Source organism: Cyrtonyx montezumae, unplaced genomic scaffold, assembly GCF_038088225.1.
Source record: "Cyrtonyx montezumae isolate F1298 unplaced genomic scaffold, pur_monq_1.0 scaffold_3, whole genome shotgun sequence".
NCBI lineage: Eukaryota > Metazoa > Chordata > Aves > Galliformes > Odontophoridae > Cyrtonyx > Cyrtonyx montezumae.
Window position 1 is genome coordinate 22,773,674 of NW_027072034.1, and position 14,424 is coordinate 22,788,097.

General features: G+C 34.0%; 1 protein-coding gene across 11 annotated transcripts in view; it reads right to left on the bottom strand.

Annotated features, from left to right (window-relative positions):
• The window catches only part of DOCK9 (dedicator of cytokinesis 9), a 119,735-nt gene that overhangs the window by 52,703 nt on the left and 52,608 nt on the right, over positions 1-14,424 (bottom strand). For all 11 annotated transcript variants that reach the window (XM_065740798.1, XM_065740796.1, XM_065740791.1 and 8 more), the window contains exons 6-16: positions 12,731-12,826; positions 11,944-12,078; positions 10,560-10,734; positions 9,279-9,346; positions 5,387-5,461; positions 5,145-5,285; positions 4,611-4,811; positions 4,351-4,473; positions 1,726-1,808; positions 1,205-1,327; positions 51-130 (exon numbers count right to left, since the gene is read on the bottom strand). In XM_065740798.1, the coding sequence (XP_065596870.1) occupies positions 51-130; positions 1,205-1,327; positions 1,726-1,808; positions 4,351-4,473; positions 4,611-4,811; positions 5,145-5,285; positions 5,387-5,461; positions 9,279-9,346; positions 10,560-10,734; positions 11,944-12,078; positions 12,731-12,826 (1,300 nt within the window). The remainder of the gene's footprint in view (positions 1-50; positions 131-1,204; positions 1,328-1,725; positions 1,809-4,350; positions 4,474-4,610; positions 4,812-5,144; positions 5,286-5,386; positions 5,462-9,278; positions 9,347-10,559; positions 10,735-11,943; positions 12,079-12,730; positions 12,827-14,424) is intronic.

The window sequence follows — 14,424 nt, forward strand, 5'->3', positions numbered from 1 at the left end:
TCAAGTGAAAAAAATTGAATGTCTACTTTACAGTGCTTATTAATACTTACTTGGAAAATCTGGTGACACATTATCAATCGTAACATCCAGATTTCCTAAAATAACAGGAAGCTTGGCCATCTTTTCAGGTCTATAGGAATGGAGAAAAACAGAAAAAAAAGAAACACAAGAAAAAAAAAACAAAGTTGGGCTAAATATGCAAAGCTTTCAGAAATGCCAGGAAAAAAAAAGATAATAGGAAACAAGCAAAAGTAACATCCTGAAACTATTGCAGAGGAAACAGCTGCTAGATTTTCCCAAAACACTATCCTGTGCTCTGAAATAACTAATTCTGTTTGGAGTCTTGACTCTTACTCCAGTAGCTCAAGCCTGAGATGTTACAATCTCTTACTAAAATTCCCGTGAAATACTGTACACAATTGCACAAACAAGGTGTTATAATAACCAAAGGTATTTCTTCCATTCACAAAGTGAAGTGTTGTGGTAGGCAAATTTACTGTATTAATTTCAGAATCAATAATATCATTGCAAGCAATTTAAATACTATGTAAACTTTAATGAACGCTTGAAAAGCATGCTAAAATGGAGTTAAAACCCCCATTATGAACCTCCCCTTCTTGTCAGATTTGATAAGTAAGCATGAAATAAAGAAGACGTAGGAAATGCCTTTTGAGAATGTTCAAATTAATACAATTCTAGCTAACTGCTGTATAACAGAAGTGGAAATGCCTTTGCAAAGCAATTAAGATTGCTCTAATAAACCTAAATATTTTAGTTTGCTTAATATGGTCATTTGTCAGCAGGGAATTAAGCCTTGCACATACAGTACAGTCATTAGGGTCATTAGGAATACTTTTTATAAAAGAAAAAAAAAACAAAAAAGGATGACCAATCTACACCCCCAAGGAGAGCAGAACAGAGCAGAGACACTGACTTAAACTACTTTCCATGAGAGCTAGCATTCTCTTTCAAAGCTCAGTGAACACAATACGTGTTCATCTTTCTTTCTTTGAGAAGCAGAACAGTGTATTCTGCAGCCATAACTCCTAACATAGAGAAGGTATGAAGGCCTTGACTGCTTGCACAACTTCCATATTTGAAGTGAAAACATAAATATATAGATCAGAATATGATCTTCAACTGAAGCATCTAACAACAAAAACATTTATTTATTTTTAAGATAAAGCAAGAAAATGAAACTTACTTCCTGAAATCTGCTAGCAGTTTCAGCATGTCTTCATTTGAAAGTTTATTACTGTCTTGTCTGAACAGAGGAGAAAATCTTGCATTTTTGTCCAGCGTTCCTGAGGCATCTTTAAACAATGTCCTGAAAGTCAAAATTTGCTTTCAGACGTGTTAACACAAGTACTGCAATTCTCTTTACTACAAATCAGAACACGTTGTGCCTCCCTTTATACTAAGTATTGAATACACTTTCATTGTCCTTAGAATGTTTTTAACACAACCATTTCATTCTCAGTAAAATTGAAATCCTTGACAATGGAAAATGGTTCTCAATATTCAATAATTCGAGCAATAATGTGATGAACTTGTACCTCTTTTCCTATTACAAAGCTGAAGCCAGTTTGCTTTAAAGAAATCTTTGCTTATATCAAAGTAAAACAAAAAAAATGTTTATAGCAGATTAAGTTTTAAGGAGAGATGCAGAAGATAATGTTAAAGAAAAGATAAGAAAAAATACAGATTGGCAAGATCTGTCCTTACCTAGCTGCCCAGGCAAAAGGCATTCTGTATTGACCTAATCTCTGGCATGCCTGCTTAGCATTTTTCAAAACTTTCTGTGCAACCTGCAAGCGACAGAAGAAACAGCCAAGTTATAGAAGTATTTTTCATCATTAGTGTACAAGAAAAACCCACACATCAAAAGTGATATAAATCAGATGAATTAAAATACCCCTTAACTATTCATTTCAGGCTTGCTGATCTCACATTTCAAGGGATTTGATTTCAGCCTGCTTCAAAATGTAAATTTTCAATGACTGGTAATCAGAAAAGAGAGGGAGTAAGGCGATAAAGGGAACAAACCACCAAAGCAACTCGCTCCAATTATAAAATCACTCTACATATTCATTAATACCAAATCAACATCTGAGGCAAATCTTTTGATTCTGTAACATTTTAAACAACTACACTAATAGAATATTCAGATTAAAAAAATTAACATTCTATTTTTCAGTGACAGAATTAACATAATTATGAAAAAAGTGGCTAATAAGAAGAGTGTTCCTGATTATATACAAAACTCATATGAAAGCTAGAGCAGAATTGAACTGTTTTTTAGACAGAAGTACAACTCCAGACAGAAATAATTATTTTTCACCCACTTGCTCCCCTATTCACTCCCCACTCTGTGTACCAGAACATATTCCTGAAGATTATTAAAATACCCTGCCCATGGCTAGAGGGGTTGGAGCTTGATGATCTTTAAGGTCCTTTTCAAACTATTCTATGATTCAATGAAATATGATGCAATATTTGTACTACAAGTACATATAGCATATAAGAGAGGAATCATAAGAAGATCACATGGACAGTTCTAATCAAGTACATTGTTAAATTGCTCACATTAAGATTTTCAATTTTTGCTTCTGTAAATTGTTAAACTGTTCAGCATAACTTCTGTTATGCTGAACCAACAAACAGAGCTAGAAACCCACTCGTTGGAGACGGGTCAACACAGCTGAAATGTTTAAGCTGAAGCAGAACATTCTGACAGAGCAGTTAGTTTCTCTTTTCTAGAAATCAGCTTCCCATGTGTGCCAGTACAGAGTAAATTATTTGCTAGATGCAGAAAAACAATCCCTGATCTATGCTGTTGACATTATGAAGAATTGTTTCTACTGTATGTCCTTAGGGTCAACTCTCAATGATCTTTTCCTGTATAAAAGGGGGAAACTAAACTTAAAGTATGGAATCTTGATAAATAATTAATAATTAACAATACTAAGCATTTAAGGGAAGAAGAACAAGTAACTTCTTATCTACAAATTGTTTTGCTTCCATTTTCCCTTATTGACTGGAGTAGTAATTCTGCTCATTGCACAGACGTATGAGGGAGGCTGACACAGCTGGTCAGTACTGTTCTGCTTTTGTTTCTAACTAATAAATTCAGTATAATCCCAAATTCAAACTAAATGTTTAACTGTATAAAGTTATAAGCAAATGAAAACCAGAAATGGACAGTGCAAGTTAACATAACAATGAAATGTTCTTATTTGGTCATTCCTGTAACACAGGGCAATGCAATTCTAGCACTCAGCATTAAATTTTGGAAGTATTTGGGCTTAATTAACCCTCCTGCCTGGCTCAGGCACAACACCACCAGAAAGCAGTAGCAGTTTTGTTTTAACTCAGTAACAGCATGCATTTCCTAAAAAACAGATTCCTAAAATAAAATGCTGCTGTTTTCTAACGACAGCTACAAAAAGTCTCAAGTATTCCTGGAAAAGCAAATCAGTAGTCTGCTCTATATTAAGATCAGATGAAAAATACAGTTTAGATGTAGCTTAGCCAGAATTAAATCAGTAGGAAAGATGAAGGTATCCCTGTGGAAACTGAAAGTTAACCCTTCATTATTTTCACAAGCTGAAAACAGGAGATATGAATAGTACCCAGTGTTTCTCACAAAATCCTTCTCTCTTACTATCCTGATCCAACTATTTAAGCATTTCTGTTAGCCATGAAAATTAAAACAGTGTTGCTGCAGTGACAGACAAGAAGCAGCAACTGACAAAGTTCTTGTTGGGATGTTTCAATAAGTATTAAAATGGTACAACCTAGACCTCTGCCAACTTAAAATGTTTCAGTGGTTTACTTCCAAAGGTGATGTGGAGTTCTTTCAAACTTACAGAGCATTTTAAATGTAAAAGCAGTGGTTTAATGACACCAATGGTTCTGAAGAAAAGTAAGAGTGTAGATGTACAGTATCGTATGCTCACCAGAAACCAAGCCGAAGTCAGAAACAATTATTACAGTAAATGAGATGCATTAACTAAGAGAGACATATAGTTAATTTCTGACCTGTATTTAATATTTCATTGTTCAATAGTTTTCAACTCAATTATCACACTGAAGATATTTATTTCACTAGATCAGTCTATTCAAAGACATTAAAAATATATCATCGTTATAAAAAACTGAATAATTTTCATAAAAATATGCTAGAAATAAAATTTCAGTTAATAACAGTTGCTACTAATAACTAGAACTGACTATATCAAATCATCATCACCAATGGAGGAAGGAGGTTTCTGACTGATACTTATTAATTTCAAATCAATCCATCTCACCTCTGTATTTTTTTTCAGTGCCACAAAGAAGATAACATACCTTTGAAGAATCTGAACTTTTCATGTATGGTTCAGCACAGTGTGTAATACTTCCCTGTAATACTTTTTCTATTCTAGCCACAAGGAAAATGTCTGGATGAGGACACGTGACTGAGAATATTCCCTAAAAATAAAACATGAGATAAGTATAAAAGGAAAATGCATACACTCTTTTCATCACATAATGGAAAGCTATGTAAAGTATGAAGGAAAACTCTCCCCTTCTATAAAGAATTCAAGCCATGTCACTATAGTTCTTACCTGCTTTGGATACTGTAACATTGTTTCATAAGTGTCCTGAATCCTGTGTGAACCATCACCGCTGCCATTCATCATTTGCTGAGGTGCACTGCTTATCATGTGCCTTACTGAGTTGTGGTTCAAATCAACATGGAAATCTGCTGAAATCTTCCGATTGATTTTAATATCAAATAGTGATAATGTGACAAAGAAAGGTTCTACCTAGACATTTAAAAACATAATAATGTCATTGCTGGCATCTGTATTACTGTATAAGCCATGTATGAAAGGAAGATAAGCATTATTTCTATAAACAAAGGGATACTCAAGATAGTACTGAGAAGGCATAAAAGATAGTAAAAGAAAAACTGAACTTTCTACACCACGAGGGGGTTTGTAACAAAGCTACATCTTGTACAACTTAGGCTCTCATCTTGATTTAAGAGTAGAAAAAAACAATCCAAATATCTGAGTCATAGTAAGATACTCTGCCGTTGGGAACAGTGTCAAGAAAGCATTAAAGCCAATATTAACATAAAATAATTAATTATTTACATTCGTTGTTGGTCCTTCTTCATTTTCAGCAACACAGCTTTGCAAATTGAAAGACAAATCATTACACTTCACAAGTATTTTTTTTCCAAACTTCTCTTCAAATGGCTTCACTTCTGGTTCAATGCCAGAAAAATCAAGTTTCTTTGAAAAGACAAAAGAAAAGGAAAACTAAGTATGTTGGTTTTCATCCCGAAAGGATTAACAGCAAAGAAAATAACACACTTCACTGTAAAAAGTCTAACCTGAGCATCTGGATCCAAGGCAAAAAGTTTAACTCTGCTTTCACTTTTGAGCTTGATTTCTGCTTCTCTGGTGCTCTGTCCAAAACAAGAAAAAAGGTCTTAGTATCATGTTATCAAATGTAAATGTTTTTCTATTTCATTCCTTTTTTTTTTTTCTGTGATTTTCACAGCTTTAAATGTTTTTAGTTAATGCACTCTTCTCTCTCAAATTACACAACTCCTCCTTAGTTTAAAAGTGAGAAACAGTTCCTTTTCTTTTAGGTCCTTCCCTGTCACCAAAACTTGAAGAAGAGAAATCCACCACCAGCAGCAACATGTAAGTTTCCAAATTCATAGAAAGTATACTCCACTGCAGCTCATGTAACACTTTACTCAGAGCTGCAACGAGATGATATTACTCGGGAAGCAATAGGTTAGCTAAGTTAAAAACAGATTAGTCTTGCCCCCTCAACACCATTATCCTTTTTGGTTGTTGTTGTTTTTTTTTTTTTTCCTTGAACTTTACTGCCAAATAAGTGGTTTTCCTGTGGGTAGATGAAAACAAAACCAAAATCAAACCCAGTTCTTCCAAAAGACTAAACTCCCACACAGAAAAGTTACTTTGCAGAGCTAGGAGGTACATTGATCTTGCCCAGGATTTGTGGATACCTTCCTAGTAACAGTAAAATAAAACAAGTGGAACAAAATAGAAGGTGAAAACTGGTGTTATACATAGGCTACTTTTCCATAAAAAGGTATTATATGATTTTTAAAGTCACAAGAGCTGAGAAACGGATGTATCCCTGAGCCAAAATTAACAGGATAGTAGAGTTGCCATTTCTAGAGTATAGCTAAACAGGGATACGAAGTAGTACTTTACATACAAGAGTCTATCTTTGGGTCATACTGTACCAGTATAAAAAGTTTTACCAAACCAAAATGCTCATCGCTGACCATGAGCAGGAATGTGACATCTGCTTTGACAGAGGTTGAAGAAACTCCTAATATTCCTCAAGAAAACAAAAAGCAAACTACCAGCTCTAATAGCTCAAATCTTATTACAGGCTTATAATAATAATAAAAGTCAGACTAAAGGATGCATAACAGAAGATGAACTTTTGAGGTGTGATTTTGAATATGGATGGTTCAATGGCTTTAATTTACTATGATCTTCAGTGGACATAGGAGAAAAGGACAACAGTTGATGTGGAAGATACAAATAATGCACTCGATTCCAGAAAGTACTGGCAGATTCTGCTTGTTCAGCAGCTGGTTGAGATATACAAGACTTAACTGTGATTAAGTTTAAAGATGACAAGAAGTTAATAAGTATGTCTTGAAAAAAGAATAGTCAAAGACCAGAGCTGAAGAGAAAGGTGACCTAGTCATAACAACAAGACAGAAATTCCTTCAGCTAAAGCATATTAAGTGCTTTTAGATTTGTTACATGTGTTACTTGCTAAGGACAAGACAAAACCACACACTTTTGGTTTCATTCATAAGAAGTTGCTCAGAAGTCAAGAAATGAAACTGTGCCCTATGTACACAGTCATCAACTCTCCCTACAGCATGGCAGTGACTAATTCCATTTTCTCATCAGCATAACAGGGATAATGCTTCCCTACCTCAAGAAACACTGGGAAATGTAATAGTTAAGCAAGTGCTTGGTGACACTGACTATGACAGCAACACATGTATTTAAGACCAAGGTCTTGGTCATAGTTGTTCTGTTTTTTTATATATATACAAATATATACTAAATGAAGATTAAAAAAAAATCCATATTCACTATTGGTACTTAAATTTCAGATAAAAAGAACATGAAGTAGGTAGGAAAGAGACTTGGCTGTGTGTGCACAACTGCACGATGAACTGCATAAAACAATCTTATTTAATGTTATCAACTAACAGCTGTTGACTGGAAAAAGAAAGTTTCAGAGATTCACTCGCAAGATTTAAACATTTTCTATGAAGAAGGATTTTCCTTATTGTCAGGTGCTCTAAGATCATTCCTGAAGGAATTTCTCTTTCCTCATAAGGATACGGGGTCAGTTATTGTAATAATCTCCTCTGAGAACCAACAAAAATAATAGAACAACTTATCTAAAAGAAAGCTCAATGCCTTAAAAGTCTTCCACTGGGCAAAACAAAACAAAAATAAACCCCAAAAACAAGCCACAAATGATACTTGAGAAGACAATGCAAGAAAGAATAGAGGACAAAAATCCTCAAAGTACTTATATAAAATAATCAAGTTAAGGCATAAGTAACATACAAATGCAAGCAGGCAGAACTTTACTTGTCCCTCTTGGGGAAAAAAAAAGGGTAGAAAAATGCATTAGAGGAAATAGTAAAGACGAACTTGAATGGAAAAAACAAATAGTTTATTTTGAAGGAAACAGAAATTTAAATGGGTTGGCTCCACAGGAAAAATAAATACATTAAAAAAAAAAAAAAAGCTAGTGCTTAAAAAGTTGAGGAAAATAACATGCTAGAAAAATATCTAGCCTACAGGGTATGGAAAGGTCATGGAAACAGGAAGCAGCATTTATTTTACTAAAATCATATGCAGGTGCTACAGCTTTGAGTAAGAGTTCACACCAGAGGTTATATGGAACCAAACTACTCCAACAGCTCCAACTATAGAGAAAGAAAAGTCTTCTGTGTAATAAGAACATCTTTTTATATTTGTAACTGAAATTCTTTTTCCACCGCCTCATGTAACCATGCTATTTGATGCTTACAGCTCTTCCAAGGTAATTGTATGCACCAAAATGCCAATTAATTTCCAAATGCAGCTATAGCTGGAGTTAGCATAATAGCTTTCTATATGTATGTACTGAGTTGATTATAATATGGTTATATTAAGAATTGTCAGATAACCAGCTTGGGGGCTGTTGGCGTATTCTGAGTTTTTTGATGTGCTGGCAAATAGAGAGCATTTGTTTTACTGGTCTTGGTTCATATGCTGTAAAATCCTTCTGGAGTAGCAACTAGGTCAGACAGACTCTGGAAAGAAAGGGAGAGCACTGCAAGAAGAAAAGCTGCAAAATTACAGGTTGTGCAATACAAAAAAATAGTAAGGAGCCTGGATTCTACAACAGGAAAATATTACCAGCTTCAGTCCCTTGATAATCATCAAAAGTTTGTCCCATAGAGTATTCACAAAACGTACTATGTCACCTAAGCCACTGATATAATCAAGTCTGCAAATTGGCTATGAGAAAGTATCTATTATTTTCCTTGCATTTCTATTCAATTTCCTCCTTTTTCTTATTACTTATTAGACATTGTCACTATGGAAAAATATTCATATTCTCATAAAGCATTAGCTAAACAATCTTTTCGAGGTTTTTTGTGGATACGTAATAATGGAAAGGTCTATAGAGTTTCATCTCAAATGCAGTTCAGGAATCTACAACATTTCTATAAAAACAAAATTAAAATACAAGAACTATGCCAGTACAGGAAGTATCCATGATTTTGCAGCCTCACTACAAGCACAAGCACTTTGGAACACATTCACATCATCACTGTTACTGAGCTTCTCCAGAGTTGTAACTGCAAAAATAAAACCTGAGTATAACAAGATCACTTCTTCACAAGTGCTGTAGCACGCACCTGAAAGCAATAAAATAATACAAATTATGTAAAATGCAATACACTAATGAAATAATCAAAAGTGTTGCTTTTAGACACCATATAGAGCTGCTTTAAAGAAACTCTGAAGACACCAGCCAGGTTGCTTTCAATAGAGAAAAAATGAAGAAGCTCAATAACTACTCCAATTGACAGGAGCTAACTAATATGAACAAAACTGGAAGCAAACAATTCACCTTTACTGGGAGATCATATGACTAAGTATTACATTTAGCACTTCATATCCTGAGTAATCATTTACTATATAAATTACCTTTGTAATTTCAGGATAGTAACTGTCAAAACTACTTGATGAGCTTTCCATTTTGCTTTGTTCATCATCTGCAATTAAAAAACACATTAAAAAAAGACTTCTGATATTCTGTAGCAAAGCTATTTCTGAGTAGTTTATTTGTAACTCATGTTCTCTCAGAATAACAACTAACATAAACAGTTTGTAGTTGACTGCCATTTTACTTCGATGCAATGTAATCAGTAACATAAATTGGTAAACTAGCAGTTATTCCTAATCTTACCTAATTACCTTTCATACTAATTTAAATGTCTGCATGGTGAAAAAATATGCTCAATGAACACATTGCTACTCTTTCCACCATGAACTGTAACTTGATCTCAAAACAAGTCCCCTCTGTACTACTTTTCCAATGGTTACTGGAGTTACAAAGCAATCATTCTGTTATCTATAAGCATCTTCTGGTTCTAAGACCAGTTGGTGATCACTGACCAAAATGTCCTTCACAAATCTTCAGGCTTCTCTTTTTCTTAATTTGCTTTTGTTGCAAATGTATCATGCTAAGTTCTGACAATCTTCACCAAAACACACGCTAGCTAATTTTAAGTTCTATTTTTTTCCTTTGGCATACAGTGATATCTATAAGCAGATCAACTTTCTATTACCTCATCAGGATTCTTATGGGCAGGCATGCTTTTAGTTCAATACAAATTTTCCTTCCCCATCAACTGTCAAAACAGAAAATGCACAAGAGGACATACAGACTATCTTTTCATCACCCAACTATTAACTATAACTACAGCACACTCCTTACATATGTCTGGCTTATCCATACTTAAAGGATTCCAAGAGAAAATAAGCTACACCCAAGCAATCCTTATGGACTGCGTAAAGTGGTAGTGAAAGTTACATTTAAGTACCTCGCTGTTACCACAGTGCCCTGTTCTCCTGTCTAGAGTGGACACAAAACAGATTATTTCGTTCTCAGCAGTATTTTTATGCTTTTTTAAATAAGCCCCTCCTCAGTGTTCTCTCTTCCTTAAACTACCTTGGTGATGATTTTTCATTAGGGGCTCTGTTATCTGGACCTCTATCAGGTCATTATTCTCCTCTGGACTTAACTCAGGTCAAATTAACAAAGAATTTTGCTGTATCGATGCCAAAAGGCCAAACTTCTTATCATTACAACAAACAATGAAAAGACATACATTTTTTTAATGACCAAAAGGAAATTTACCAGCCTTGATTTCTGCATGCCTGTGCGTAGTCATTGTTGCCAGTGTTGCTAGAAACCCTGCTTACCTTCATGAGATTCTCCATTTCTCTTTTCTTGCATTGCAGCCTCGAAGTTAAGCTGAAGGATCTTGTTCAGAGTGTTTATCCATTCTTCCATTTCAAGTTCACTGTCTGCAGCTAAAAGGTAACTACTCTTGTCTTGCATCTTGAGTTCAAATGCAAAACGTCTGACTTTGTTGTTCTACAATAAAATAGAAGATCTTACAATGACATCTCTATACTCTTTCTACTGAGAAATCAAAAGAAACTATTTTATCTTACAATTCTGCATTTCAGATACTTTAACAAAAACAGTCTGTGTTTTGTACAACTGCATTACTATAATGTGGCAAAGCAAAGGGAAGTTCTATCAGAAAAGCAGAAGGAAAGATACACAATAAGAAATGGAAAACAAGGACTGCAAATGCATTTAGGAACCGTGCTTGATTGTTTCAAAAACATGAATGAAGCTAGCTGTAGTAGAACTGGCTGAAACTGTAAAGTAAAATAACTTGTGTAAATGTATGTATACAACTTGCAATATGAATAAATTTACTACAGGTACAGGACCTTTTATGTGAAGTGCCTATTAAGTATGTATACAAAAAATTATTCCAATATTTATAAAAGAAAATCCTTTGTAGAGCTGTTGTTTCTCTTTGCTTAAATCTTCAAATAATTTAATACTAAAAAAACCCCAAAAATTAAAAAAATGTGTTTTTTATTAAACTTTGCCTATTTCTATTAAACCTAACAAAACTCTAAAACCCAATGCTTTTTCTAGGTATGCTGTGCCCAACAAAACAGTTACATGATGTACTGTAAATACATAACAGAATCACAAAAAAAAAAAAAGAAAAGAAAACACCTCTTTTCTTTGGCACTTGCTGCAGACAAACATTTTTTTACCAAGGCCCATAACTTTTTCTAATAAAGAGAAGCACATACAAGTAATGTCATAAAGGTCAAATGAAAGCATCTGGAAGGATGACTGAATTTAATACAATTCCCACAACAGGAATCCCACACAAGAAGCTATGTAAAACATTTCACAGCCCATGTAAGAACAAAATGTAACTGAACTTCATGCTAATTTTCTTTGCAGTCATTACTTTGTCATAATTTCAGGGTGTTAATCGCATGTCCTCGCCTTAAATTTTTGTTTGATATTTTTGATAATACTTGACATCAACTAGTCATTTTTGCTGCCTTCAGAAAGATTTTTCAAAATCAGCTTCTTTCAATCTAAAACCTAGTTCACTGTTTTTGCAAGACACACCATGCGTAGTTGTTCATCTCCGTAACAGATGCTTATCTATGACCAAAGCTATCTGCATTTTTTGCATTTTTCTGAATTCATTTCACTTAACATGTACAATAACTTAAGAGCAAGCATAATAGTTACAGTTACCTGAACCACTCCCATGCATGAATCTAGAAATATAGATCCTTTTGGTTCTTTTGATATTTTTTCATCCTTGTAGAAATTGAGATTGTAGGAACCATCACCAAGTTGGATTAAGTGGAAAAATCTTCTTTTAAATGACTAGCAAAAAGAAAGGTGTAAAGAAAAAGAACAGTAGAATTAACCGGGTCCATATAATAAAGTACAGAATAATGGTTTACATAGTTATTTATAGAAGAAAAGCTTTTACTTGCATGTAACCTAATCAGTATAATTAGAAAACAAGGCTGAAATCGGGAATGCAAAAGAAAATTATTCAATCTTTCTTTAAATGAAAAGTCTGCAGCAAGAGTGTACTGTACTATCTGCAAGTTTTTTCTACCTCTTTGTATTTATAACAGACTCTACAGCGTTATATGTAAAATAGGTATTTATCATGATATCCATGAGAGCAAAGTTGGTTTCTAACTGAAGATGCAATACAAACAAGAATTTGTACTATGTTGCCCCTTTTGTACTACTAACATTCTAGGGCAATGTTGAGAAAGGTTTTTAAAACACTACGCTTCTCTCAACTCTCACAAACTTTTTAATTTTTTTTATTTTTAATGCATTTTTTATTTGGGTATAGTAAAATGACTTCACATCTATGCATTACATGCAACCATCTCTCTTTCATCCTATCCTATTTTTATTACAAGTTAAGCAAATGAAAATTGACTTCTCAACTGCACAGTGGTATTTTAATAAGAATGTTTATTCTCCATAATGCATATGACATTCGTAAACTTACTCTCATTGTCACACTGATTGCACTATTCATGTTGCCTTTGTACAGCCATCCTTGTTTTGTTATTCCACCCTTCTGAGACCCGAGAGATGCTGCATCCTGGAGATGAAGGAAGGAAGGAAAAAAAATTTGGCATCACAGACTGAACCTGCAAATTTCAGAACTTACTTTTTTAAAGATGGAATAGCTACATTCATAACGTAATGATAAAAATGTTCTAAAAAATTACTTATCTTTCTAATTCTAACTATTTTAAATAAAGACAAGGGATGAGACTGACCTCATCTAACTTTTGATATGCGACATGGCCACTTATATATATAGGTTTTCTCTTTTGCCAGCAGGATGACCCAAACAGACAGCTGATTAGATCTTTAGATAGCAAATGTTAGATAATATAAATTCCCCTGAGAAGGACTAAGGATAAAAACTCAGAAGAATTTACTCTGTAGCTTTCTTAGTGAATTCTAATTTATCAACATATGTTATCAGAAAGAACAACAGAAGTTCATGATTACCCAAAACTTCAAAAGACTTCTCAAACTATTTGTTTTATATATATTACTTCAAAGACACTTCTTTCTTAATAATTTCTTCTGTTTTTTAATTCATTCTGCTCTTTTATATATCAGAATCCAAGCTTTCTAAGACAAATAAGACCAAATTTGGCAGTAATGGCAAGTACAAAAACAGCAGATCTATGTATCAGACATCAAACTCACTGCCTGTACACTACTTCCATCTGCCAGTTTATGGAATTTAGAACTACATCCAAACCCACAGGACGGTACTAACTACTGAAAAGTAGTACTCTACTACTGAAACTGGTCAAAAGGACAGATTTACAACTTCCACATAATAAATATTAAATTATCAATTCAAGCAATTATTAAGAGCAGTACCAAGCAGACACTTCACCATGGTTTTTAGTTGAGGTAACCCATTCTGACACAACAAAAACATTATTTAGACTTGTAAAGTTTCAACCACCTACAAGAAAAACTCTTATCACAACTAACCATTCAAAATCAACCAAGTATCCAGTTAGAAACAAAACCACAAAAACTTCCTCAGCTCCCATCATCTACTTCTTCTAACTCCTTTCCTCACTTATTAAGAGAAAATAGCATAGAAAGTAATAACATGTGGGTGACAGTCATTAGTTCAACAGGTGAAACAGATTTGGAATAATATTCACTAATTTCTAGAATTAAATCAAGAAACATTCTACCAGAAGTCCCGAGCTAATTTATTTACAGCTTATTCTGTCTAGCTTGCACATTTATAGGCATATGCACAAGTGAACTTCAAAAATCTGCTAACAGAAGGCAAAAGTTGTGTTGATTTATTCCAGAAAAAAATACAATCTGCTTGAAAGTAAATCAGGTCCAGTAAGGATGACGTAGTTCCCAACTTTTATAACACCTGACAGGTGCCCTAGAAGCAAAGACTAAAAATACTAAATTTTCATATGCCTCCATAAATCTCCCTTTTTAATCAATGCAGCCTACTTGCTTCACATCTTCAGTTCATTAGCCCTCCTTCAATCTGTGCTTCATTACATAATTCTTCTTGCACCACAATTCAGATATGAAGAAAACAACTGAAGACACTGGGTTTACAGCTATGAGTCTCCTGCTATGCTGGTAGGAGTTATCCCCTCAGAAAGGATGGTTTAAAACCACAAGTCCAAGAAG